Here is a 26,826-nt window from a genome sequence, read left to right on the forward strand (position 1 = left end):
GTAAGTGAACAAAACTAGATCCTTACCTCACATCACACATTGCCAGATGTAAGCAATGGTCCATGTGCAGGTTAAACTACCCCAAACAAATGCTAATGTATTAGAAAACGGGAGCAGACCTGATGACTGTCTCCAAAAATTAATTCCACAAGTCAAGCTGGTTCTGGTGGCTCACATCTGGACTTCCACACTTGGGATAGTAAGGCAGGATTACCACGAGTTCAAGGCCTGCCAGGGCTACAGTGCAACACTTGTCTCTCAAAACAAGGCCTCAGTTGGCAACATGCCTGCCTCATCATCATGAGGCTGAGTTATTCCCAGAACCCATGTGAAAAAAAATCAGCTATGGCTGTGGCTGTTGGTTGCATGCCTGCTGCGCACATGTATTAAAGTAAGATATGGTTGTGCCTGGCTGTTGGTTACGGGCCTGCTGTGCACACGTATTAAAGTCAGCTATGGCTGTGGCTGGCTGTTGGTTACATGCCTGCTGTGCACACGTATTAAAGTCAGCTATGGCTGTGGCTGGCTGTTGGTTACGTGCCTGCTGTGCACACGTATTAGTCAGCCATGGCTGTGATTGGCTGTTGGTTACATGCCTGCTGTGCACACGTATTAAAGTCAGCTATGGCTGTGGCTGGCTGTTGGTTACATGCCTGCTGTGCACACGTATTAAAGTCAGCTATGGCTGTGGCTGGCTGTTGGTTACATGCCTGCTGTGCACACGTATTAAAGTCAGCTATGGCTGTGGCTGGCTGTTGGTTACATGCCTGCTGTGCACACATATAAAAGTCAGATATGGCTGTGGTTGTTGGTTACATGCCTGCTGTGCACACGTATGACTCAAGTTCTATCTCCAGAATCCATGTACAATGGGACCATGGGCACCTGTAACCTCAGCAATGAGGAGCTGGAGACAGGTGGCTCCTGAGACATTCTGGGCCAGCCTAGTTTACTAGGTGAACTCCAGGCCAGTTGTCCACTTGCGCACACACAAACACATAGGAAAACAATCTTACAGGCCAATGACAGGGCAGCTCAAGGAAGCATATACGTTTGTTTCAAATTCATTTTCAATGTTCAGATTATTTACATACAAATTTACAGATAATAAATCTCTCTATTAACACATCAAAATAAATGATTTAGCTAGAGTCCACTTCCGAATTGCATAACTCCTACAAAGTGTAATGCTACACCAGGTAGACTGTCTTGTTACTAGTAGAATGTTCCTAAGTCAACTGGCTTAGAAACAAATAATCTCTTAGAAAAAGACACAGTCCAGACATGGAGCGGCTCCAGTCAAGCTGGTTTAGTGCCTCTGAGACATCAGGTCCCCGTTTATTCTACTTCTGTATGGCTATGACTGTTAGACTGTGGCCACTGCTGGGAGTCACCACATCCAGACAAGGCGATGCTCACTAAGGTTCGGCTTCTTTGAGGAAATCCTTTCAGGAGACAATCTCTGACAACCCCACTAACTCTTTAGACTTGGGTCCTAGGCTACAGACAAGGATTATCTCTACCAAAGACACTTACCAGGAGTTATAGCCCATATTCCCAGGAGGGCAAAGAGCCAGGAGGGAGTGACAGACGGCAGGGATGATGTCTGGCACACCCTGATTTGTGTGTTCTCACCTCCTAGCGATGGCAGAGTGGAGAACGTCCCCCACACTAGCACAGACAGCTGCACAGCCCTGTGCTCTAGGACCTCACATCTACATAAGAAGGAAGTGAGCAAACGCAGAGAGGAAGGAGAACATTCTTAGGTCGTGGTTGTACAGAGTAGTGAGTGCTGAAGCTACTTCTTACCCTTGAAGACTCTGGCTTAATTTAAAATGATCTACTCAGAGCTTCCTATTTTATAGATACATTTCTGTCATCTTTGCTATAGTTAAAAACAACAAAAAATTGGCTTATTACAGATATAATCCTGTAACAATGATCAAATGCATTTTAAAACACAAGCAACAAGGAAAAAGCATAGTTCATAACTTTCAGATCCTACTCCAGTGAAATGCATATTCAAAAGTAACATGATGGCGAACTTGGTTAGAATAGGCTACCTTACCATACGTTACAAACTAAGGACACACTCTTCCAAGCTTGATTAAAACAGAACAAACATGATTTCTGTGATGGTTACTAAAATAAGAACAAGAAACCCCAAGTCCTGTGTTCCTAGGGAATTATTTGCCAGTTTAATGCAGCAAACTTTGCTAACTCAACTGGCATTTATATCCTGTAGTTACAGAGTGTACTTATTTCCAGCAGATTATCTTAAGTCTTACAAAACATCCTTAGTGCCAGAGTTTCCAAAGGAGTGTACGTCTCACAGTTAAGTGAGTCAACTCCCTGACAGCAGTTTGATTCTTACTCCTGGATAGGCTGCTATGTGCTCTTGTCACAACTGTGGTTTCTGCCCTGTGAATTTCCGGATGGATCTACTTCACATGGCCATGTCCTGCTCACTTGTGTGGGCTCTCAAAGTATCCTTTGGTATGTGTAAGTGTGGTTCTAGGACCACCTGGACACCAAAGTCTGCAGTTTATTAAGTCCCTATGTAAAATGCTGTATTTGTGTACAGCCTACATAATCTTCCTATGTATTTTAACTCATCTCTAGATGATCTATAATGTTTAATATCATACAAATGCAATATCAAAGTTGTCATATTGTACAAGAAAAAAGTCTGTATATATTCAGTACAGATAAAACCTTTTCCCTAAGTAGTTCTGGTCAGTTGAACCCTTGGATATGAAAGCTATGGGTGCTGAGGAACAAATGTACACAGGACTCCACTTGCTCACTGAGGTGGTCATCTGAGCCCGCTGTAGGGGAGCCTCCCACACAGCTACATGGCACTCCCTCTTCGGTGAACCCTCTGATGGCTATTGAACGCTGACTTGTGGTAGAACTTCTTCCCACACTCGGCGCACTCGTAGGGCTTCTCTCCCGAGTGTGTTCTGTAGTGCACGGTGAGGTAGGACATCCTAGAGAAGGCTTTCCCGCACTCGCTGCATTCAAAGGGCTTCTCCCCCGAGTGGATACGGTGATGGATGGTGAGGTACGACATTTGCGAGAAGCACTTCCCACACTCGTAACACTCGTAGGCTTTTTCCCCTGTGTGTGTCCGCTGGTGCCTGTTCAGGGCGGAGTTCTGGCAGAAGGTCTTCCCGCACTCGCTGCACTCGTAGGGCTTCTCCCCTGAGTGGATGCGGTGGTGGATGGTGAGGTAGGACATCTGCGAGAAGAACTTCCCACATATGTAGCACTCGTAGGGCTTCTCCCCTCTGTGGATTCTCCGGTGCCGGCACAGGGCCGAGTTCTGGTAGAAGGTCTTCCCGCACTCGCTGCACTCGTAAGGCTTCACTCCCGAGTGAGTTCGGTGGTGCACAGTGAGGTAGGACAGCTGTGAGAACAGCTTCCCGCACTCGTTGCACTCGTAAGGCTTCTCGCCGGTGTGCACCCTCTGGTGTCGCATGAGGGCGGAGTTCAGGTAGAAGGTCTTCCCACACTCGGCACACTCGTAGGGCTTCTCCCCCGAGTGGGTCCTGTAGTGCACGGTCAGGTAGGACAGCCTGGAGAAGAACTTCCCGCACTCGTTGCACTCGTAGGGCTTCTCCCCGGTGTGCGTCCTCATGTGGGTGGTGAGTGTGGACTTGCGGCAGAAGCACTTCCCACACTCGCTGCACTTGTACAGCTTCACCCCGCTGTGGATCTTCTGGTGGTCGTTAAGGGCTGACTTCTGAGAGAAAGTCTTTCCACAGTCGGGACAGATGTAGGGCCTCTCGCCTGAGTGTGTCCTCTGGTGCTGCGTGAGGTGCGTCTTCTGGCAGAAGGACTTCCCACAGTAGCTGCATTCATAGGGCTTCTCTCCTGAGTGAGTTCTCTGGTGCTGGATGAGGTGTAACTTCTGGTAGAAGTTTTTCCCGCACTCGTTACATTCGTAGGGCTTCTCCCCTGTGTGTGTCCTCTGATGCACGGTGAGGGTTCCCTTCTGGCAGAAGGACTTCCCACACTGGTTACACTTAAATGGTTTCTCTCCCGTGTGAGTTCTCTGGTGGATGATGAATTTGGACTTTTTACAGAAGGACTTCCCGCATTCCCGGCACTCGTAGGGCTTCATTTCCATGTGAGAACCCTGGTGGACACTGAGCTCTGACATCTGGAGGAAAGCCATTTCAGACTCACTCCAGTCATAGGGCTTCTCTTCCACAGGATCAACGAAAACAGTGTTCTTTGGGAAGGATTTCTGGCACTCAACATATTCAAAGGGCTTCTCCAAAGTACGAAGTTTTTGGTAAAAATTTTTTTCACTTAGAGTGTAATCGTCTTCATTCTGACTAAATCCGTAAGAATCATCTCCTGGATGTGTTTTCTCGGGCTTAGTGTGGAGCAGCGATTTCCCACATCCAGCACAGACATTGGGCTTCATCTTTGCGTAGCTCCCATCACTGCTGATGAAGGCGGAGATACACGTCAAGCTCTCCGCACAGGAGCTGCATTTAGGGATGACTTTCCCTGAAGGAACAAGTGTTGTTTCTACAGCAGCAGCTTCACCGGCAGCATCGCCTGTCTTTCCGACCACGCTTCCGTAGCTGAGCACAGCTGCCCTCGAGAGCTTCTTTCCATCTTCCGGGGCTTTCTCCATCAGGTCATTCGCCTGCCAGATTTCATCTGAAGAAAGACAAATTGCACGCAAGTTTGTACATCTTCCTACATAAGACATGGTCTGACAACTGATACACAGCCCCTCATTGTGAGTTTAGCTTCACAATCCTGTTAGTACCCACACTGCTGAATCGTTTGGAGTAACAGACAGATCTCCACTGGCGGGAAGGAAAGGAAACTGACGACACTGAGCACCTTTGACCTGGGTCACTTTCTAACATTTTGTCCACGGATCCAGAGCACTGACTGGTGGAAAGGGCGGGGGTGCTGGATGAAAGGACTTGGAGCAAAGGAGAGCACACAGGACAGTTAGGAGCGCCACTGCACAAGACACACGGAAACAGGACGGTGTGGTGGCCGAAAAGCACTTTCTCCACATCACTCACACTGGGAGAGGCTAGAATCTGAGGCGTTGCTGACCACGCTGACACACCTGTGCCTCGTTCTCCACCTTGTATCCTTCCATATTATCTCGTCTGCATTCCACACAACAGTGTCACATAAATTTTACACCTAAATTGCTGGTGTCTAGAACCTGAGACCCAGGCTCTCCCTCTAAGCTTCACTTGGAAGGCGAGTTCTGGAACATCTATGTGAGACAAGGAGTACCAAAAGGCACAGAAAAAGATGTCATCCCGCCGGGCGGTGGTGGTGCACGCCTTTAATCCCAGCACTCGGGAGGCAGAGGATCTCTGTGAGTTCGAGGCCAGCCTGGTCTAGAAGAGCTAGTTCCAGGACAGGAACCAAAAAGAGTTACAGAGAAACCCTGTCTCGAAAAAAAAAAAAAGATGTTATCCCCTAAAAGGCTTGAATTTTTTAAAAAAAGGATTCTATCAAGGCTGTGGTTTAAGACTGAACTCACTTTGACCATGAAATGTACTACTGTTCCTAGCTGGACAGTTCCTAACTGTGCTGTATGAACTGATACGGTCACCCAGGGAGAGCTACTTAACAGCTTCTACAGCCACCATCTCCACCTATCAGCAGGAAGTGATGGGCTTTACCTACCCGGTTGTTGTGGGATTACAGGACTCGAAATGCTCATGACAGCAAGAGGCACAGAATACATACTGAAGGTTTCCTGAGCATTTATTTTTCCCGCTTTCAATCTGCCAGCTCTGTGTTGGTTTGAACGAGACGTTCCCTGTAAGTCTTGAGCATTTAAATACTTGGTCCCTAGTTGGTGACTGTTTGGAAGGAAGTATCAGTAAGAGAAGCTTTTGGGTTTCAAAAGACTCCTGGTACTTGGAGTTTTCTCTCTCTGCTTCCTGTCTGTAGACTGAGACGTGAGCTCTCAGCCGCTGCTCCCGCCTCTTGTTGCCACACCCTGCTGTGACAGCGATGGACTATTATCCTTCTGGAACCATCAGCCCCACATAAACGCCCTCTTCTCTGTTCCCTTGGTCATGTTGTGCTGTGGAATAATCTTTTCGTCCATTGTGAAGATGTGTCTTTGCCAAGGTGACTTCTGAATGGTTAAATAAAAGGCTAAATGGCCAATAGCTAGGCAGGCAGAGATTAGTTGAGAGTTGTGAACAAAAAGAAAGCTTGGGGATAAAGAAGGATAGAGTTGCCAGTCAGACCCAGAGGAAGCAGGAAATGAACATGCCACGCTGAAAAAAAGTACCACCATGTGTTAGACTGCAGATAAGAATTATGGGTTAATTTAAGTTCTAAGAGCTAGTTAGTAACAAACCCAAGTTCTCAGTCAAGTATTTATAATTAATAATAGTCTGTATGTGGTTATTTGGAAGCCTGTGGTCCCTAGGAAAAACCCCATCTGCAATGGCATTTAATGACAGCAACTGAAAAGCGCTGACACAGCCGTTTGCACACAACCTGCCGCGGTCTAATTCTGAATGTGAGTTCCACTTTGTGTGCAAATGTAAGAGTCAGGGCCCTCAGCTCTTCCAATGGGAATTTTTGTTTCCACTTATCTTAGAAATTATGGGATAGACCTACTTCACTCGATGTCATGCATACCAAATCTCAAATTATTAATCTTATTCTTCTTACCGCCTCCCAGAATCCACCAGTGCCAAAAACCAACACATCACCACCTGGACTCAAAAATGACTCAAAGCCAGGCAGGATAGGTCATAACTGAAAACATTCTGTCCCAGGAAAAGCAGGCTATTAACTAAGAAAGAGTCATGTGGAACAATGAAGTTAGGATTTGTTCTGGAGATCAATACTATATACATCATCACGTCCTATCAAGTTGGCTGAGACAGATCACAGTGCCCACGGCCTTATGCTAGGATTCCTGGGATAGCCAGCAAATTCTTGGCACACAGGCACCTACAAGTCTCCATCCCTAAGCTTTCCTGCTGGACGTCCTGCCTACTTTTACTGCAGAGAGAAGGGTGGAACTGGAGTAATGATAAGAGCTGGGAAGGAAAACATGTCCAGGGGAGGAAACAGCCCATCCTAGCGAAACGTAAAGCGCAGAGATGAAAACCCCACGATGAGAAGATGCTAGGATCATGGAGCAAATGCGGTTAGTGAGGGTTTCAGGAAACTCTTGCAGGCCGTTCAGAGCCGTTAGTGCTATGCCTCTGGAGACAGGTTCACTTTGTAGAGGGTCAACTGGGTACCTACGGTGAAGAGTCTTCCCAAGCCAATCAGGAGTAACAGCAGTCCAGACACATTTCATGCTTACATTAAAACGGCATAAAAGGTAAACAAGACATTTCCTAAGGGAACAACATGCAGCCACTCTGGAGACCTGCACCACCCAATGAGTAGATATTCTCAGAGACTCTATGAGGGCCATGGTAAGAAACGAGAAGTGAGCAATAAATCAATTAAGGAGATAGGAAAAGTGCTCGGCAGCCATAAGCTGGAAGAGTTCATGATCAATTTCACAAACAGCAAGAATGAGAGAAACACACGCTGTAAGCAGAGAAGGGACGGCAGGTGCCATGCAGCTGCAACACCGGTATGAGTCTGCAGAGAAACAAGCAGGAGAAGAAAACCTCAGACTTGACAGTGGAGAAGCCCTCTGAAGAATCATGAAGCCAGGGCACAGGTGCAAAAATACCCTTCCTAGATACTTCAGAAGGTGGAAAGAGAAATTAATCACATGTTGTTTATGTACACAATACAATAGGACATCATTCAAGGGCTGGGGAAGAGAGCAAGTATAAAGCTAAGAGAAAAACAAGTGTTTTGGAAGCAAGAAAGAGACCAGGTCTGCAGGAGCTAAACATCATCAGGCTGGATTTCCAGAGAACAAGACCTGGCCACAGAGGCAGGGACAGGCCAGGGTCAAATGGTTTAAGACAGGGATTTTATAAACCAACCTCAAAGAAAATAAAGAGGTGGGTGTTGTGGATTATTATTTTAGATGTGTTACATTTACTTATGCTGTGGAATATTTGTTTAATGATGCAAAGATATGTTGCATTTTTTTTAACTCTGTGAAGCTGTGTTACTTTGCCTCCAAACATCCAATTGGTCTAATAAAGAGCTGAGTAGTCAACAGCTAGGCAGAAGAGAGAAACAGGCAGGGCTGCCAGGCAAAGAACAAACAGAAGGAGAAGAGGGAGGAGTGAGAAAAGGAGGACAGAGGACGACGGGGGCCAGTCAGCCACGAAATAAGAAAAGAAAAGAAAAGAAAAGAAAAGGAAAGGAAAGGAAAGGAAAGGAAAGGAAAGGAAAGGAAAGGAATATAGAACAGAGAAAGGGCCGGGTGGTGGTGGCGCACGCCTTTAATCCCAGCACTTGGGAGGCAGAGGCAGGAGGATCTCTGTGAGTTCGAGACCAGCCTGGTCTACAAGAGCTAGTTCCAGGGCAGGATCCAAAACTACAGTAACACTCTGTCTTGAAAAACCAAAAAGGAAGGAAGGAAGGAAGGAAGGAAGGAAGGAAGGAAGGAAGGAGGGAGGGAGGGAGGGAGGGAGGGAGGGAGGGAGGGAGAGAGGGAGGGAAGGAAGGTAAAAGGCCAGAGGCAAACAGGATAGCTTAAGTTAAGAAAAACTGGCTAGCAACAAGACAAGCTGAGCCGGGCATTCCTAAGGAAGACTATGTCTCTGTATATTTATTTGGGACTGGGTGGCAGGCCCCTAAGAGCAAAGAGTAAAACACACCAGCTACAAGTGGGAGGTGAAATGGTTCATTGGGTAAAGAAGCTTGCTAAACAAAACTAGCAACCTAAGTTAAACCTGACTCTCACGTGAACACAGAAGGAAAGAACCACTCCACAAAAGTTCTCCAGTGACCTCAGATGCATGTTGTGTTGTAGGAGCTGCGGGCTGCGTTCCTGCCGCCCCAGCTCCTGGTCACCTGGCTAGCTTATGCCCCGAAATAACAACACACAAACTGTATTCTTTTAAACACTGCTTGGCCCATTAACTCTAGCCCTTACAGGCTAATTCTCATATCCCGATCAACCCATCTCTAATAATCTGTGTAGCATCAGTCTTACCGGGAAAGATTCAGCATGTCTGACCTAGCAGCTTGCTTCATCGCTTCTGCCTCAGAGAGCAGAGCTATCGAGTCTGAGCTCACTTCCTCTTCCTCCCAGCATTCTGTTCTGTTTACTCCACCTACCTAATTTTCTGTCCTATGAAGGCCAAGGCAGTTTCTTTAACCAATGACCTTCCTCCATCACTGTTGAACCTGTACACTCACACTCCCAATGATGACAGAAAATAGAATTAAAGGGGCTGGAGAGATGGATTATCAGTTAAGAACACTGGTTGCTCTTCCAGAGGACCTGCGTTAGATTCCTAGTACCCAGACAGCTATTCACAGCCATGTAACTCCAGATGAGGGCATCCAACCCCTCTTCTGTCCTCCACAGGCACTGCATGCACATGGCACACAGATACATACACAGGCAAAACATACACATAAGATAAAAATGAAGGCTTAAAACAAAAGAGCCCATGATGGCTAATACCGTCAATCACCCAGAAGTCCACTTCTAGGCACCCTGTGTGTCATCCTGACAGATTCCTTGGTGAGAAAGAAACACCCATCACCTAGAGTACCAGTCCCTGGGCCAGGATTCTGGCCTGAATAAAAATGAGAAAGGGAGCTGTGCACCAGCAAGCATCACCCCCTGCTTCCTGACTGCGGACGCAGTGCGGGCACAGCATGAGCCGCTGCCTCCTCCATGTTGCTGTGACTGCCAGGCTGTGACGGGCTGCGTACCTGGAGCTGTGAGCCCCTTTTGTGAGGTTTTATCACAGCCACAGGGAAGTGACCAATACAGCTACTAGCTCATGGTAGGAGAGAATGAAGAGAAAAGCAGAGGGTAACAGCCTAAGAGCTGAAGGCTGATTACTGACAATACACTTATGAACACCTAAGGAAACTATGATAATAGGTGACTCTTCTGTGTAGCCCTGGCTGGCCTTGAACTCAGCCTGCCTCTGCCTCCCGAGTGCTGGATTAAAGGCGAGCGCCCTTCACAGGCATCTAGGAACCTTTGATTCTGGAGAGTGGTAGCCAGGGGGAGATTCCCCATATGTTCATGGGGAAGAAACCTTTAGGAGCGACTAACTACCTTCAGTAATTTCTAAAGCGTGGGATGATCAGAATGTTCCTGGGAGAAACACTCCAGTTACCACCTCCTCTCTGCCTCTCTGCCTCCACTAACACACCTGGATAGCTCTGAGGTGAGAATGCTCCTTCTACTATCCATGGCTCTTCTCCTTGTTCCAACTTGATGATAACATCCGGTTTGATAATGTGACACCCTGTTAATGAGAAATGAAACACAACTTGAGCCTGCCGGCCTGGCTTCACCATTTCCACCGTGCAGGGAACTGCCGCTGTATAGGCGGGAGAGCACAAGCCCTCGTGCCTTATCGTTACAGAAGGGCCAATCAGAGCGAACCGCTCACAATCATCCCACAGAGCTCAGAATTAAAGCCACCAACTCTTTCATGACCTTAAAGGCAATCCCACATTTGAGCAGCTGAGAAGGAAGCGGTGCTCACCCACGGAGACGAGGTTGCTGTAGGTCTCCAGCATCACGTCCCTGTATGTCATCTTCTCCTCAGAGCCCAGCCGCTGCCACTCCTCCTGGGTGAAGGCCACAGCCACGTCCCTGAAGGACAGTGGGCCCTGCAACAACATGCTCAGAATGCGATCACAAGAAACAGGCATCTGAAGACAAGCTCTTCCCAAGCTCGCTGCTGCTGTCAACCATGAACACTGCACATTTTACTTTATTTTTTTTAAATATTTATTTATTATGTGTACAATATTCTGTCTGCATGTATGTCTGCAGGCCAGAAGAGGGCACCAGACTTCATTACAGATGGTTGTGAGCCACCATCTGGCTCATGTGGTTGCCGGGAATTGAACTCAGGACCTTTGGAAGAGCAGGCAATGCTCTTAACCACTGAGCCATCTCTCCAGCCCCTGCATTTTACTTTATATCACAGACTGTGAAAGGAAAGCCTGCCTATCAGGCGAGAGAAACGGCTCAGCGGTTAAAGCACTTGCAGTGTGAGTGAGTACCAGATTAGGGTTCCAGAAACCCAGGTAAATGCCAGGCAGGCATGACAGTAGTTCTAATCTTGGGAGACAAGATAGGGGCTCTCCAGAGGAAGCTGGCCAGCAAGACTAGCCATATTGGAGAGCCTTGGGTTTGACTAAGATCTTCCTTCAGTGAGTACAGGGAAGGGCGAACGATGGCTCCCAGCACCACCCTGGGTCTCCACATGCACTCACACAAGCAAAACTGTGCAAGACACAAATACACGTAATACACACATAGAAAACAGAAAATACGCAACTGCCTTGGGACTCATTTATACACATTAAGAAAGCACTGGGCTTGAACCACAAGCCAGGAATAATGCTAGCTGTTGGGGACACAAAAACTGTCAGAAACAGTTCCCACCACTGAAGAGCTCAGACCCAAGGGGCACCCACACAATCCTAGGTGCACCCTACTCTTTGGGACACTCTCCATCTGGTCTCCAGTACATGAATGATACTGGTATCCCCCCCCCTTACTTCCCTGACTCTTCCTTGTGTCCTCTGTTGGCGCTTCTCTCCCTCGGGTTTCCAGATCACTGACCGCTTTGATGGAGGACCTGCATGGATTCACAGCAGTTAAACTGCCCTCCATGTGCAAACCCTTCCCAATCAGCACCAGTTCAGGTCTCTCTCCTGCACTCTAGACACGGATGCCCCAGATTCTTCACCACAGCACTGTCCATTGCACAGCCTCTCAATCAAGCCCAGAACTTAGGAACATGGTAGTCTTCCTGGGAGCCACTTGTCGCTTTCTTTCAAGGCTGCCATTACAGGCAGGCACATCCTCCTGGCATTTTTATGGGTTTCTGGAAATCTGAACTCCAGTCCACAATCTGGGACAAGTGTTTAACCACACAGCTATGTCCTCAGCTCCTCAAACTTCCATTTAGTGTTTAAACTGTTTCATTCATGAACACACAGCCATGCGACTGTTTCCCACCACAGCACTGTCTGAACACACCAGCACCACCCGAACACACCAGCCATGCAACTGCTTCCCGCCACAGCATCACCCGAACACACTAGCAGTGTAACTGCTTCCTGCCACACAACATCACCCAAACACACCAGCAGTGCAACTGCTTCCCGCCACAGCATCACCCGAACACACCACCAGTGCAACTGCTTCCCGCCACAGCATCACCCGAACACACCAGCAGTGCAACTGCTTCCCGCCACAGCATCACCCGAACACACCAGCAGTGCAACTGCTTCCTGCCACAGCATCACCCGAACACACCACCAGTGCAACTGCTTCCTGCCACTGCATCACCCGAACACACCAGCAGTGCAACTGCTTCCCGCCACAGCATCACCCGAACACACCACCAGTGCAACTGCTTCCTGCCACAGCATCACCCGAACACACCAGCCGTGCAACTGCTTCCCGCCAAAGCATCACCCGAACACACCACCAGTGCAACTGCTTCCCGCCACAGCATCACCTGAACACACCAGCAGTGCAACTGCTTCCCGCCACAGCATCACCTGAACACACCAGCAGTGCAGCTGCTTCCCGCCACAGCATCACCCGAACACACCAGCAGTGTAACTGCTTCCCGCCACAGCATCACCCGAACACACCAGCAGTGTAACTGCTTCCCGCCACAGCATCACCCGAACACACCAGCAGTGTAACTGCTTCCCGCCACAGCATCACCCGAACACACCAGCCGTGCAACTGCTTCCCGCCACAGCATCACCCGAACACACCAGCAGTGCAGCTGCTTCCCGCCACAGCATCACCCGAACACACCAGCAGTGCAGCTGCTTCCCGCCACAGCACCACCCGAACACACCAGCCGTGCAACTGCTTCCTGCCACACAACATCACCCAAACACACCAGCAGTGCAACTGCTTCCCGTCACAGCATCACCCGAACACACCAGCAGTGTAACTGCTTCCTGCCACACAACATCACCCAAACACACCAGCAGTGCAACTGCTTCCCGCCACAGCATCACCTGAACACACCAGCCGTGCAACTGCTTCCTGCCACAGCATCACCCGAACACACCAGCAGTGCAACTGCTTCCCGCCACAGCATCACCTGAACACACCAGCAGTGCAACTGCTTCCTGCCACTGCATCACCCGAACACACCAGCAGTGCAACTGCTTCCCGCCACAGCATCACCTGAACACACCAGCAGTGTAACTGCTTCCTGCCACACAACATCAACCAAACACAACAGCAGTGCAGCTGCTTCCCGCCATAGCATCACCCAAACACACCAGCATCACCCGAACACACCAGCATCACCCGAACACACCAGCATCACCCGAACACACCAGCATCACCCGAACACACCAGCATCACCCGAACACATCAGCATCACCCGAACACACCAGCATCACCCGAACACACCAGCATCACCCGAACACATCAGCATCACCGGAACACACCAGCATCACCCGAACACATCAGCACCACCCGAACACACCAGCAGTGAGTGCAACTGCTTCCCGCCACAGCATCACCCGAACACACCAGCATCACCCGAACACACCAGCATCACCCGAACACACCAGCATCACCCGAACACACCAGCATCACCCGAACACATCAGCATCACTGGAACACACCAGCATCACCCGAACACATCAGCACCACCCGAACACACCAGCAGTGAGTGCAACTGCTTCCCGCCACAGCATCACCCGAACACACCAGCATCACCCGAACACATCAGCATCACCCGAACACACCAGCATCACCCGAACACATCAGCATCACCGGAACACACCAGCATCACCCGAACACATCAGCACCACCCGAACACACCAGCAGTGAGTGCAACTGCTTCCCGCCACAGCATCACCCGAACACACCAGCAGTGCAACTGCTTCCTGCCACAGCATCACCGCCACCCGTGAACATCAGTGGGTATCATGGACCCTATGAGAAACACTTAGCACAGTGAAGTAGATTCCATTGGTATCTAACCTATTGCTGGTTATCGAATATATATTATTATAAACATGCTTCAAGCCAGTGACCTGTAAGCCGGTTTTTAACAGAGGAAGAAAGATGTGAAACCAATGCTCTGGGAAATGAAAGGAAACAACAGAGCATCTTACGAATAAAAACACAAGGGCCAGCAAGATGGCTCAGCAGGTGAAGGTGCTCGCCACCAAATCTAGCAACTTGAGTTCAATCCCTGTGACCTGACTCCTGAAGGTTGTCCTTTGACCTCCACACACCCAACGTGGCATGTACACACCCACAAAGTAATTTAAAAAAAAACCCAAACAACAACAAAAATACCATCAACCCAAACAGTAAGATAACACAAGAGCAGAGACGTAAGGCTCCGTAAGTGTGAGCAGACAGAATCTGTCTCAGAGCAGCAGAGCTCTGAGAACGGCTATTCTATTCTCACATCCGTGGATATTCCCATCCTGTGTGTTTCCATCTGAGACTCCCCCACGGAGGGAACTAGGTGAGCTCCTGGGAAGGAATATTCCGTTCTTTGGAGAATGCCAGTGTCTAGGCGAGCACACTGGCATCGGCGAGAGAATAAATGACTCCAATAAATACATAACTCCCGCCAAAGGGAAGGAGGGCTACGTGAGGGCTGAAAAAGTCCAAGGGGTCTGTCCCTTAACTTCTTGGGACACTAAAAGTCATCACCAGGCCCAGGGATGGTAGTATACGCCTTTAACTCTTGGTGGAAGAGGGAGGATCAAGAGCTCAGGGGCAGCCTGATCTACACATCAAGACCCCTTTTCAAACCAACCGATGCCGCAAAAACAAAGAAATGGAAATAAAACAAAGAAAAACTACTCAGACCGTAAAAGAAAACTGACTGAGGTGACAGAAAACGGGACAGTTTTGAATGGACCGCAGCCTTTGAACTGGACAACGGGACAAGGAAAGGACAGAACAGAAGGCAAAATGGTGGGCTGACGTGGATGCAACAGTCTGTTGGGTGTTGTAGACACACGGTCCACAGAGGTGGTCCAACACAGCCACTGGCTAACACCAGAAGAGCGAGGTCAGAGCAGGGTTAGGAAGTGCCACATGAAGGCAGAAGAAATCCTAACTCCAGGACGAGGGCAGCAAGACAGAAACTGACAGAAGACTAGAGACAGGATGTGTCAACAGTGTGTGTGTGTGTGTGTGTGTGTATGTTAGGATACTGTACAGAGCAGAAAGACCTGCACACAGTGCACACAGGTAAGCACTGGAGAAGCCAGGAAAGTTCAACAGCTGAGGTGCGCAGCTGCTCTTCCTGGAATGCTAGGATATCGTTTTACTACCTGCTGATCCTTTGCTGTCTTAATAGACAGGCTGTGCCCTTAACTCCCAGAATTTGTTTTTGCTTATTTAAGACATTTTCCCCTATATCTTGAACATTGTTTTTAGACCACAAACCCCACTCTTACGAGTGACGTTACTTGTGGTTTACAACAGCCTAAGAGACTTCTAGGTCATCTTAGGGCCAGGTCAATCCTGACACCCACTGGCACTATGTTTACATTGGTCAAACTCCCTGGACTCTAAGTCAAGGTTACTATCTCTGGGCCAACTGTAGCCCTGCTTGTGAAAGAATCCAGATGTACTTTGTAAAGAATCTCAATGTAAACATGTCTTGAGTTGTTGTGCACTTGGGGCTGAGTTCATTGTTATCTGAATACTTTTTTCCAAAATTGTGCTGTGTTTAAGTATGGCTAAAGTTAAATGATCTGGGCCAGACACTATAAGTCCTGGTCCAGCACCGGTTACAATAAAATCGGGCTGAGCTGAGGTTCATTCTTGTCTCTTTGTGAACCATTTTTTTCCCTGCCTGCTATCAAGTCTGCAGGGGAACCACCACAGAATACCATTGGAGAGCTGGGCTGTAGATCAGTTCAAGGGTACAATCCATCACAGAGAACAACCCAGCCAGCAGGAGCGGAAAGCAGCTAGCCACATCGAATCCATGACCGGGAAACAGAAGGAAGGCATGCCTGCTAGTGCGCAAGTCATTCACTCCATCTTACATGCCCAGGATGCCCAGGGGATGGTGTTGCCCACAATCAAACGGGTTTCTCCACATCAATGAATATAACCAAGACACCCCCCCACACACACAGGCACCCACACACACACACACAGGCACCCACACACACACAGGCACCCCCCCACACACGGGCACCCCCCCACACACACGGACACCCCCCCACACACACGGGCACCCCCCCACACACACGGACACCCCCCCCCACACACGGACACCCCCCCACACACACGGACACCCCCCCACACACACGGGCACCCCCACACACACACATGGGCACCCCCCCACACACACAGGCACCCCCCCCACACACACAGGCACCCACACACACACAGGCACCCCCCCCCACACGGGCACCCCTACACACACACGGACACCCCCCACACACACGGGCACCCCCACACACACACGGGCACCCCCCACACACACAGGCACCCCCACACACACACAGGCACCCCCGCCACAGGCACCCCCCCCACAGGCACCCCCCACACACACACACAGAGGCACCCCCCCCCACACACACAGAGGCACTCCCAGAGGCCCATCTCCCATGTCTCTGAATCTGGTCAAGGTGACAACCATACCATCATAAGGACTCTTCAAGGGCCGTGCTACCTGGAGCTATGAGCACAACAAAAACCGCTTACTACTGCTCAGTATGGTTTTGTCTGACTCTTTTATCTATTTTCCCTTTTAAAGCCTGAACTGTTCTTCGCCTCTCCGAGTGCATAGACCAAATGAGACCATAGAGAGGTGAAGAGAAAAAAACTCACCAAGGATGTCGTCATCTTCCACTGCCGAAGGAAAAGTCTGGAGAAGTACTCGGATTGGGTCTGGGGAAGGAGAAACAAAGCCATTATTAGTGGTATGACAAGGGGGAAATCTATAGAGAAACCTACTAGAATATTCCAAGAAGGAAACCTTATGGGTGATGGTCTCGTGGGCTTTCAGAAGGAACTGGAGAGCTTTAACTATGCATGGGGAATGGATGGACGGGACTGTCAAGGTGAACTAACACGAAATGCTGTTTAAATAATTTACATTGTTTAATTGGGATACAAAAGAATACTCACAGGCTGCTCTGAAAACAACACAGTTAACCTGGTGGTGACAATATTTGTATAAAATTAGGTTATCTTGTGACTGCATCTTTAATACTGCAGAAGGAATGTCAGCCTGGGACTGAGCACTCCTACTGAAAACACCTCAGTGTGACCTCGGTTAAGTCACCACCATGGCAGACAGTCTCCCCACAAACTTTCTCAGAACTAAACCCTATGATGTTGCAGGGACAGACTCGGGGGAGCCAAGCAGACAGTGCACGGGTACCGATGGGTGCCTAGTGACACCGTGAGAATCTGAAGCGGTGAGAGGAAGGGGAGTTGAGTGAGGCAGGAGTGTGGACAGCGCCTCTGCAGCTCAGGCCGCTACCCCCTGCTATGCCCGCACGCCTCGTCCTCTGACAACGCTGCGCCCTGCCTTCAGCCTGACCACTGCGACCATCCCGGATCCCTAACACTGTGGAAGGAGGGAGCAGGGGCTTCGCGCAGGCGCTCATAGCTCAGCCCCCCACCCCCCGCAAGTAAGATCCAGCCTCTCCCCCCCCCCCCCGCCCCCAAGGCCCCGATCTGAATCCTCAGGCCTCACCTAGGAGGCCGCAGCGGGCCCGGGTCTTGACACCTCTGTCAGCCCGGCCCTCGGCCTCCCCGGCCTGCACAGCCGTGCCCGCCCGCTGCGGACCCAGACGCTCCGGCCTCGGACCCGCGTGCTACACTCCAACTCGCGCAAGGCAAAGCTGCGGGAGCGAGGGCAGAAACACAGACCGTAGGAAGCCAGGGCGGAGCAGCGGTCGTGCGCACGCGCAAGCTCGCACACAGGCCGAGGTGCGCACGCGCAGCCGCGTTCCCGAAGTGGGGGTCCCCGTGGTCTTCCTCTCCCCCCCCTGCGTAGAGTGTAGACTCCCAGAAGTCTAGGCGCCCCTGTTTCTAGGGATCGTCGCACAAGTCTCTTCCTCATCTCACCAAGCTGGGAGCAACAGTAATTCGGGCCCCGCGGTCACTGTCCTGTTGGTCCCCACTCCCTTTGAATCTCCAGAAATGGCCCGAGGGGTTATGTCTTCGAGGCACCACGCCCTCTCCTGGCCAAGGGCTTTTATATAAAAGGCGGATTCTGACAGATAACTGTGTGTCCTGCTCTGTTAACCGAAGTGCTAGAAGTTTCCATAAAGCACCAACTACAAGAAATGACCAGCAGTTCTTTCCAAAGAAGAGAGAGAAGACAAAAATAGTGATTTTTCTGGATCACACAACGAATGCATAAAAGTTCTAAAAGCAACCAGTGCGGACACACAGAAAGTCCTATTACAGATGCCTAGATGTTTGAAGTCAGCCGACAATAAATAACAATGTTCAAACATACCATATGGTCAATGATTTCCCCAGTTCCACCCGCGCTCCCTAACGCAACAGGGTTCTTGTCCTATTTCCAAAGCTGATGGAGACTGAACAAAAGCTGCCAATGCAAAAATTCTCTACACAGTTGCAGAAAAGAAGTTTCACCATGAACGAAGCGCCCCAGTCAACCTGCGGTGTCGATCGCAGGTGGAGCACTGCCCCGCGAAGAGTAGGCAGGAGGCAGAAGCACCACGAATCTAACCCGCTGCAGGGTGCCTGTGGTCTCAGGAGGAAGGGTGACTCTCTCTCCTCGGCTCCACAAGACTGGCTGCCTCTCCACCCAGGTCCGTTCTGACATCACCTGGTCACTGAAGTGCCCATCTAAGCTGGCCTTATCTCACGAAGCTAAAGCTCCCACATCCCTGTGACAAGCAGGTAGTTACATCTCTGAACAGGGGCCTGGACTACACTCCCCAGGTGACAGGGAGATAGGAGCATTGCATAGAGGGGACTCGGGTCTTTCCGAAAAGGAATTTCTTCCTTGCAATGAGGATATTTCAAGCCTATATATTTTTGTATTAAGAAAAGATTTCGATGTGTACAGACAGAACAAGGGTCACCAGCCATCAGGCTGAGGTCCTTCTACTCTGCTCAGTAGCAAGGAGAAGCTCACCCAGTGCCGGCATCCCACACTCTTGGGTGCCCACGGTCTACTGGCTGGACCAGCAGGCCTACAGGCTTTCAGCTACAAGTTCTGACCTTGAGGTCTACTGTGTCCAGCTTTATAAACTAGAGACTTAATGTCCCGGTGGTCCTGGTCCTGGCACGTGGCAGCTGTTGTCATATATGGCCTCCAATAGCAGCAACAGGTAGCAGCTGTGCCTGCTGGTGCTACTGATCCTCAATGGACTTAGGTGTTATGTTACGGTTATTGAGTTCAAGGTGTCCCCTTAGCCTTAACGCTTGACAGCTCCCTGTTCCACTGCCAGCTCCTGAGAGCTCACTGTCTGTCTGTGGCTCTCCATTGCCTTCTGTCCTGTTCAGCCTCAGCTCCCCTCATGATGCTCATTTTGCTGTTTCTACTCCCGTCCTCCCTTGGAGTCCGTGCTCTTTCTCTTAAGGCCGTTCTCCAATTGTCTCATGATCATATTCTCAGTTCAGCCCACTGAGCTGATGAGAAGGATCACAAGTAAGCAAAGAGCCCTGGAGAGAAGCCCTTTATGGAGCCTGCTGTGGCGCCACGAGTTTCAGAGGCCACCTCAGTTCGCCGAGGCTTGTGATCACAAAAGGATTCCTTTAGAAAGCTGGGTAGGATGGCGGTGCACTGGAGAGGATGAACAAAAGGAGTATGAGTTTGAGGCCAGCTTGGGCAGCACAGTGAAATCCTGGAGGGAGAGCAGGAGGGAAGAACAGGCAGAAAAAGGGAGGGAGAGAGGGGAGAAGACAGAAGCTGTCTGGGACAGTGGTGCCCAGGGAAGTGGAGACTCCTTTCAACAGCAACCATCGTGAATCTGTGCAGCTTCCTCAAGGGGGCTGGGGCACGCTCAAAGGAGCTGAGCTTCTGAGCAGCTGTTCTGGCTGCCCCCCCCCAGGGCGGTCCACCAAACTGAGTGGCTAATAGTCTTCTGCTTGACACACCCAGGCAGAGACTAGCAGCTATCAATTAGGGGAGCAAATACTGAGCTTGTTTGAAGGAAAAATAAACATTAATATGGGCTATTGTTAACACTGACAATTATTCAATACTATTTAATAGTGTTCCATACTCTGCTAAATACTCTTGAAGAGCTGGGCATTCTATTGACTCCAACTGTATTTCGAAGCTGTGTGTCTGTGTCCGTGTGTGTCTGTATTTGTGCCTGTGTGTTTAGGTATGTGTTTTTATGAGTATGTGCGTGCTCCAAGGTCTTCATATTGAACTTGGAGCTCACCAGTTTGCCGACGGAAGTTGGCCAGTGAACTCTCTGAATCTGCCAGTCTCTGCCTCTCTGCACTGGGTACATACTGCACCCAGCTCTCACACAGGGACCGGAGATCCAGACTCGGGGCTTCAGGCTTGTGCAGCAATCACTTCGCTTGTAGACTAAGCCATTTCTCCAGCTCCCTGTTCCTCAAGTTATTAATTTCCCCACAGAAATGATAAAAACAGGAAGAGGGTCTGGAGAGATGGGTCAGCTGGTAAAAATGCTTGCCTAGCGAGCCCGACAACCTTGCTCTGAGCCACAGAACCTATGTAGATGGGAACGGAGAGAACCAACTCCACAAAGATGTTTTTTGAGCCACAGCAGCACACTGTGGCTTTTGCACGCTGTGGTCGTCACTCGCCTGCATCCACACACGGACTTCACAGGCACACAAATGGAATTTTAATAGGTAAATCATTTGAAGATGTACTCACAAGACTATGTAAATAAGCGCTATCTGATACGCCAAGGAAGGTAGAAAGATGTGCGTGTGTGTGTGTGTGTGTGTGTGTGTGTGTGTGTGTTAGTGGGGTTGAACTAGTTCTTTGCACATGCTAGGCAAGCCCTTGACCACTACGCTACATCTAGCCCTTTTTTGTTTTCTTTCTGTTTTGAGGTGACTCACTCAGTAAGTTACCTGAGCTGGCTTGTGCCCACTCTGGAGTCCAGGCAGGCCTTGAGCCTGCAGTCCCAAGCGTCTGCCATGACAGTCTGACAGTCTACACAAGCAGATCCAACTTCCTAAGGAATTTTCACAACAGTTGACCCGGAGCAGGGTGGAGAGGTGGCTCAGCAGTTAAGAGCGTGCACTGCTCTCCTTGAAGACCTGCGTGGGGCTCCCAGCTCTACTGTCTGTCAGATTGCCTCGCTGGACCTCAGCTCAGGGTATCTGAATGCCTGTGTGTCCTTAAAGGTACACACACACACACACACACACACACACACACCAACACACACACAGGAGCCACATAAAATTTTATCTTCAAAAAATTCCCCGGGAGGGTCAGCTAGATGCCATGTAAGCCTGAAAACTTGACGTCAGTCCCAGAACACACAGTGGAAGGATAGAACTAACTCCCAAAAGTTGCCTTCTGATCTCCCAAGTGTGCCATGACATACTCACATAAAAAACAGCAGTCGTGAAACAAGGTAAAAAATAAAACTACTGTGGACATCAATATAAACAAACACATCTGAGAGCCACATGGTCTTAAAGACAGGGAAAGCACAAATCTCATATACTCCAGCAGATTCGCTCAGTTGGTGCCTCTGTGTGCTACAAGGCCACTAAAGAAATCGTATTGTATTTATTTAGACTTCCTGTCCACCTAGAGACTCATGGCTCTAGGCTACAGGTAATGTTCGCTCTCAACCCTTCCAGTTCAGCACCTGGCAGCCACCACTACCCACTCAGGTGGAATAAAGGTGAATCTTGTGTGTGTGTGTGTGTGTGTGTGTGTGTGTGTGTGTGTGTGTGTGCTGTGTTGTTTTGGGAACAGGGTTTCTCTGTGTAGCCCTGGCTATCCTGTAACTTGCTCTGTAGACCAGGCTAGCCTCAAAACTCAGAAATCTGCCTGTCTCTGCCTCGGAAGTGCCAGAATTAAGAGCGTACACCACGAAAAACCAGCTAAAATATTAAGTGCCCTTTTTATCATTAACAAGTGGAGAACGCTCCTCACGGTGGATCTGAATTGTCAACTTGATTGGATCTAGAGACACCTAAAATACTGCCTTAGTTTCTTTTCATGTCGCTTTGATAAAATACCCAACAAAAGCTACTTAAGAGAGAAAGGGCTTCTTTTGGCTCACAGTTCAAAATGGTCCATCATGGCAGAGAAGCCAAACAGACAGGAGCTTGAAGCAGCCCGTCCTATCGCATCTACAGTCAGGAAGCAGAGAGGGCTGAGGAATCACTATGTTCAACTGTGCTTTCTCCTTTCGTACAGTCTGTGATCTTAGCCCAGGGAAAGGGTGTCTGCGGAGCGGGACTCCCTACCTCGCAAACCTAGTCGGGATAACTTTGCACAGGCTTGCCCGGAGGCCATTCCAACCTAGATAGTCCCTCATAGGTGTGCCTGTCTGATGGAGTTTCCTGAGAGGTTTTCTGAGCAAGACACACCTGAAATGGACAGCACCATCTCATGGGCATGGGGTCTTAGACTGAATAAAAAAGAAAAGGAGATGGGGCTGGAGAGATGGCCTGCTCTTCCAAAGGTCCTGAGTTCAATTCCCAGCAACCACATGGTGGCTCACAACCATCTGAAATGAGATCTGGTGCCCTCTTCTGGCCTGCAGGCAGACACACAGACAGAACATTGTATACATAATAAATACATAAATATTTTTAAAAAAAAAGAAAAGAAAAGGAGAACACAAACTAAGCAACAGCCTCTCTCTCTCCCTCCTCCCTTCCTTCCTCTCCTCTCTCTCTTTCTCCCTCCCTCTCTCTGTCCCTTCCTTCTTCTTTCTTCTCTCTCCCTCCTTCTCTCCCTCCTCCCTCCTTCTCTCTCTCTCCCCCTCCCTCTTTCTCCCTACCTCCTTCTCTCTTCCCCCCTCTCTCTTTCTCTCTCTCTCCTTCTTTCTCACCTTCCCTCCCTCCCCTTCTTTCTCCCCCCCCCACTTCCGGACTTGAGCAGCCTTCTCAGGCTCCTGCCACCACACCTGTCATGATGGACTGTAGCCTCTCCAACCGTGAGCTCAAATCCCCATTTCCAGCCTGAAGCTGCTTTTGTCAAATGTTTTGTCCCTGCAGTGTTAAAGCCTAGGTTCCTAACTAATGGCATTGTTTGGGGAGGTCCTGGAAACGTAAGGTATAGGGCTTAAATGGAGGAAGCAGCTTCAGTGGTGGCAGGGAGGATTTATTGGGGCTATCTGGTCCCTTTCTGTCTCCCTGTTTACATTTCCTGTCTACCGTGCAAGCAGGAACAATCCTACCACTACGATGTTCTGCCTCACAGTGATCCCAGAACCACAGAGCCAAGGGACCCCTGAAATGATGAAGTCAAATAAAATGTCCATCTTTCAGGTGCCTGTTTTAAGAACAAAAGCAATTCATAGAGAGAACGCGTGCCAGGAAAATGGAAGCACGGTTGTAATAAAACTGACCTTATGGTTTCTAAACCTTCAGAGCTGACTTGAATGAAGAATTTGCAGATGTGTTTAGTTGCACAGTAGATAAGTTTTAGGATGTTGTAAACCTGACTTGGTGAGAGATCCCGGCATGAGCTCAAGAGGTAAGAAAGAATCCCAGTAGAAACTCAGACAGCATAGACTGTACCCAGAGGTTTCACGCGAGAGTTGGAAATTGTGTGAGAGGCCATTTGTATTACATTCTGCCAAGGAATATTCTGTCAGGTAAATCCTTTGCCTGTGCCTTTGTTTCTCTTGTTTGTTTGGTTTGGTTTGGTTTTTGCATCTCTCAGAGGTCCTCGCTCTGTGTCTTTGATTTTGGAACTCACTATACAGACCAGGCTGGCCTCCAGCTTGCAGAGGATCCTTCTGCTCTGCCATTTGAGTGCTTGGATGATAGACATGAGCTACCATGCCCAGCTGCTCTGAGACTTCGCAGCTACAGTGTTATAGTTGTCACCTTGACTGAGTCTAGAATTATCTTACATTAATTGATGTCAGGAAACCCATCTTCATAGTGGGCAGGTACATTCCCTAGACAGGGCACACTGGGCTGTAACAGATGGAGAAAAGGAGCTGAACAGCCTTGTGTATCCGCCACTCTCTGCCTCCTGACTGTGGATGCAGTGTGACCAGCCACTTACTTCAACCTCCTGCTGCTGGACTTCCCTGCCACGACGAACTGTACCCTTGAACTGAAAGCCACAGTCAGTCCTTTCTCCCTTAAGTTGCTTTCTTCGAGGCATTTTTATTATAGCAACAGACAAAAAGACCAAGATAAAAATATACTAACTAATGCTGTAGAGGAAGTTTTGAGACAGTGTAGCATGCAGGATACGGCATGGTTATTTCGGGCTGCTTTTAGTCAGGCTTAAAAGTAAGAATTAGTATCAAAAGCAGAGCAGAGGGGGCTGGAGAGATGGCTCAGTGGTTAACAGCACTGGCTGCTCTTCCAGAGGTGTTGAGTTCCATTCCCAGCAACCACACAGGGGCTCACAACCATGTGTAATGATCTGGCGCCCTCTTCTGGCTTGCGGGCATACATCGAGGCAGAATGTTGTATACATAAGAAATAAATAATAGCCGGGCGGTGGTGGCGCACGCCTTTAATCCCAGCACTTGGGAGGCAGAGGCAGGCGGATCTCTGTGAGTTTGAGACCAGCCTGGTCTACAAGAGCTAGTTCCAGGACAGGCTCCAAAACCACAGAGAAACCCTGTCTCAAAAAACCAAAAAGAAAGAAAGAAAAAGAAAGAAAGACAGAATAAAAAAAGCAGAGCAGAAAGACTTGGGGAAAGTCTGTGCTTTCGTCAAAAAAGCATGTATGAAGTTGAGAGCAAAGCAGAGGAATTTCTGAAAAGGCAGCAGTGTGAGTGGGGACATCCTGCCCAGCGCTCGCTGCTGTTCAGCAGCTCCTACATTAGAATTCTCAGCAGTGGAGCCAAAGTGACAACGTCATGACCGTGCTCACACCCCCACCTGTCACTGGAGTGTGCTTCCACATCAGCCAGAGGATGGGACTGTGATTGGACAGCTTGTGAGACAGGGTGGCATCAGCTGGGTCCCTGGCTACTAGCTGCACTGTACATTGGTTGCACTCGGTCCAGGACTGGGTGTCCTTGGTACCGTCGTTCTTTTTAGTCCTCTGTCCTGTGCCCTGCAGTAGGCTGCCCTCTTGGATACATAATTGGTTAGCTTCAACTGTCAATTTGACACCATCTGGAATAATTTGAAAAGAGAGTTCCAGAGAGTGGATTGTCTGTGGGAGATCACCTTAACTGAGTTAATTGATGTGAGAAGAACCAGCCCACTGTGGGTGGTGCCCAAGTAGACAAGTGAGCGTATGCGCATTGGTCTCTCTGCAGATGTGATGTGACTAGCTGTTGGACACTGCCTTGACTTCTCCGCAGTGACTGACTGTAACCTAAACTTACTTTTCTTCACTTAGTTGCTCTTCATCAGGATATTTAATCACAGGCACGAAAATATAAGCAGGGAAGACACTGAACGTCAACGCTTCTGTTAAGGGATGCTACCGTTCCACCCAGGATTGTCCTTTCCTCCAGAGTCTGGGAGTGAGCCTCAGGGTTGGCCTCTCTCTCTCAGGGGTCTGAATCCAGAGACTGTCACTTCATATACTTTCCCCTCTTTGCAAACTTGATTCGCTGAAAGAGTTGATCTTGAATCCTGTGACTCAAACTGCATTGGGAGCCCAGGTAGCAGAAACTCATCGTTAGCAGCTCTCCTCTGCCCCCGCAGGTCTCACTAGATTTTAGGGGTCATAGCAATAGGAGATTGCTTCAAGGGTTAAAGACCATAGTCACCAGAGGACACAATGGGAAGATGAGAGGGGTGGGCCCAGCAAGGTTGTGGAAATGCTAAGGGTAGAAGCCCAGGTTCAACATTACTCTGAGGTCTTCCTCTTCATAGGGACACTCCATCTATGGGTACCACTCACTGGCCAGAAGCACTGGATCAAAGGTGCTGTCAGGTAAGCACCTTTGGCCTGACACCATCCTGCATGTCAGATCTCCATCACAAGTCCCCCACAGACTCTACCTTGCCGTGTTCATCGATAGTGGCTGTGCTTTCTGTAGAATCCCCATTGCATTCTTCAACTATGGATTTGCAAACCTGCATATCCATCCTCGGAACAGGTAGACACATCAATCCATCAGTTATGCATGTTGTCCTTCAAACCGGTTGCCAGGTTGGAAGGCTGATGACCTCACAGGCTTCCGCCCCTCCTGATTGGAAGGGCCTAACTCTGTGGAGCTAGGCAGCTCGGTGGTTAAACTCACTTTTCTCCTCCACACTGAACTTCTCCAGAGACGACAGAAGGGAGAGTTAGGAGTGGATTCAGCCAGAGCCCAGGAGGATGGTGGGGGAGACAAGAGTCTAGGGTTTGTAGAAGAAAAGGAGGCATCTCAGAGGATCATGGCTGCTGGTGACCCATCCTTGACACAGGAGGAGCAGTGTCCCCAGCTTAGCACCACGGTGTCATCACCAGTGGTGGACGGAGATATCCCAGGACTGTCAGGTGAGGTTACCAGGGTGAGAAGAGTTGTGAGCAGGTGGCCATTAGGAGAAGGGGCGTAGGAGAAAGAAAGGAGGGGCCCTGGATGCCAGAGACTGGAGAAGGGGGGACAGGCAATGGGACGTGA

General features: G+C 49.4%; 1 protein-coding gene across 5 annotated transcripts; it reads right to left on the reverse strand.

The window, feature by feature from the left end:
* Positions 1 to 1,048: 1,048 nt before the first annotated feature.
* Znf12 (zinc finger protein 12) lies at positions 1,049 to 18,222 on the reverse strand. 5 transcript variants are annotated; one of them, XM_075973871.1, is made up of 5 exons: positions 17,826 to 18,222; positions 16,952 to 17,011; positions 10,623 to 10,749; positions 10,284 to 10,379; positions 1,049 to 4,677 (listed from the first exon to the last, which is right to left on the reverse strand). In XM_075973871.1, the coding sequence occupies exons 2-5, from the start codon at positions 16,964 to 16,966 to the stop codon at positions 2,852 to 2,854; spliced, it is 2,064 nt and encodes a 687-aa protein (XP_075829986.1). In that variant the 5' UTR covers positions 16,967 to 17,011; positions 17,826 to 18,222; the 3' UTR covers positions 1,049 to 2,851. The 5 variants fall into 5 exon arrangements, with proteins under 5 accessions (XP_075829986.1, XP_075829995.1, XP_075830013.1 ...); XM_075973880.1 differs by having other exon boundaries at positions 10,623 to 11,729; positions 17,826 to 17,975; XM_075973898.1 differs by lacking the exon at positions 10,284 to 10,379 and having other exon boundaries at positions 17,826 to 18,029.
* Positions 18,223 to 26,826: the final 8,604 nt, after the last annotated feature.

Source organism: Microtus pennsylvanicus, chromosome 1 (genome assembly GCF_037038515.1).
Source record: "Microtus pennsylvanicus isolate mMicPen1 chromosome 1, mMicPen1.hap1, whole genome shotgun sequence".
NCBI classification, from domain to species: Eukaryota; Metazoa; Chordata; class Mammalia; order Rodentia; family Cricetidae; genus Microtus; species Microtus pennsylvanicus.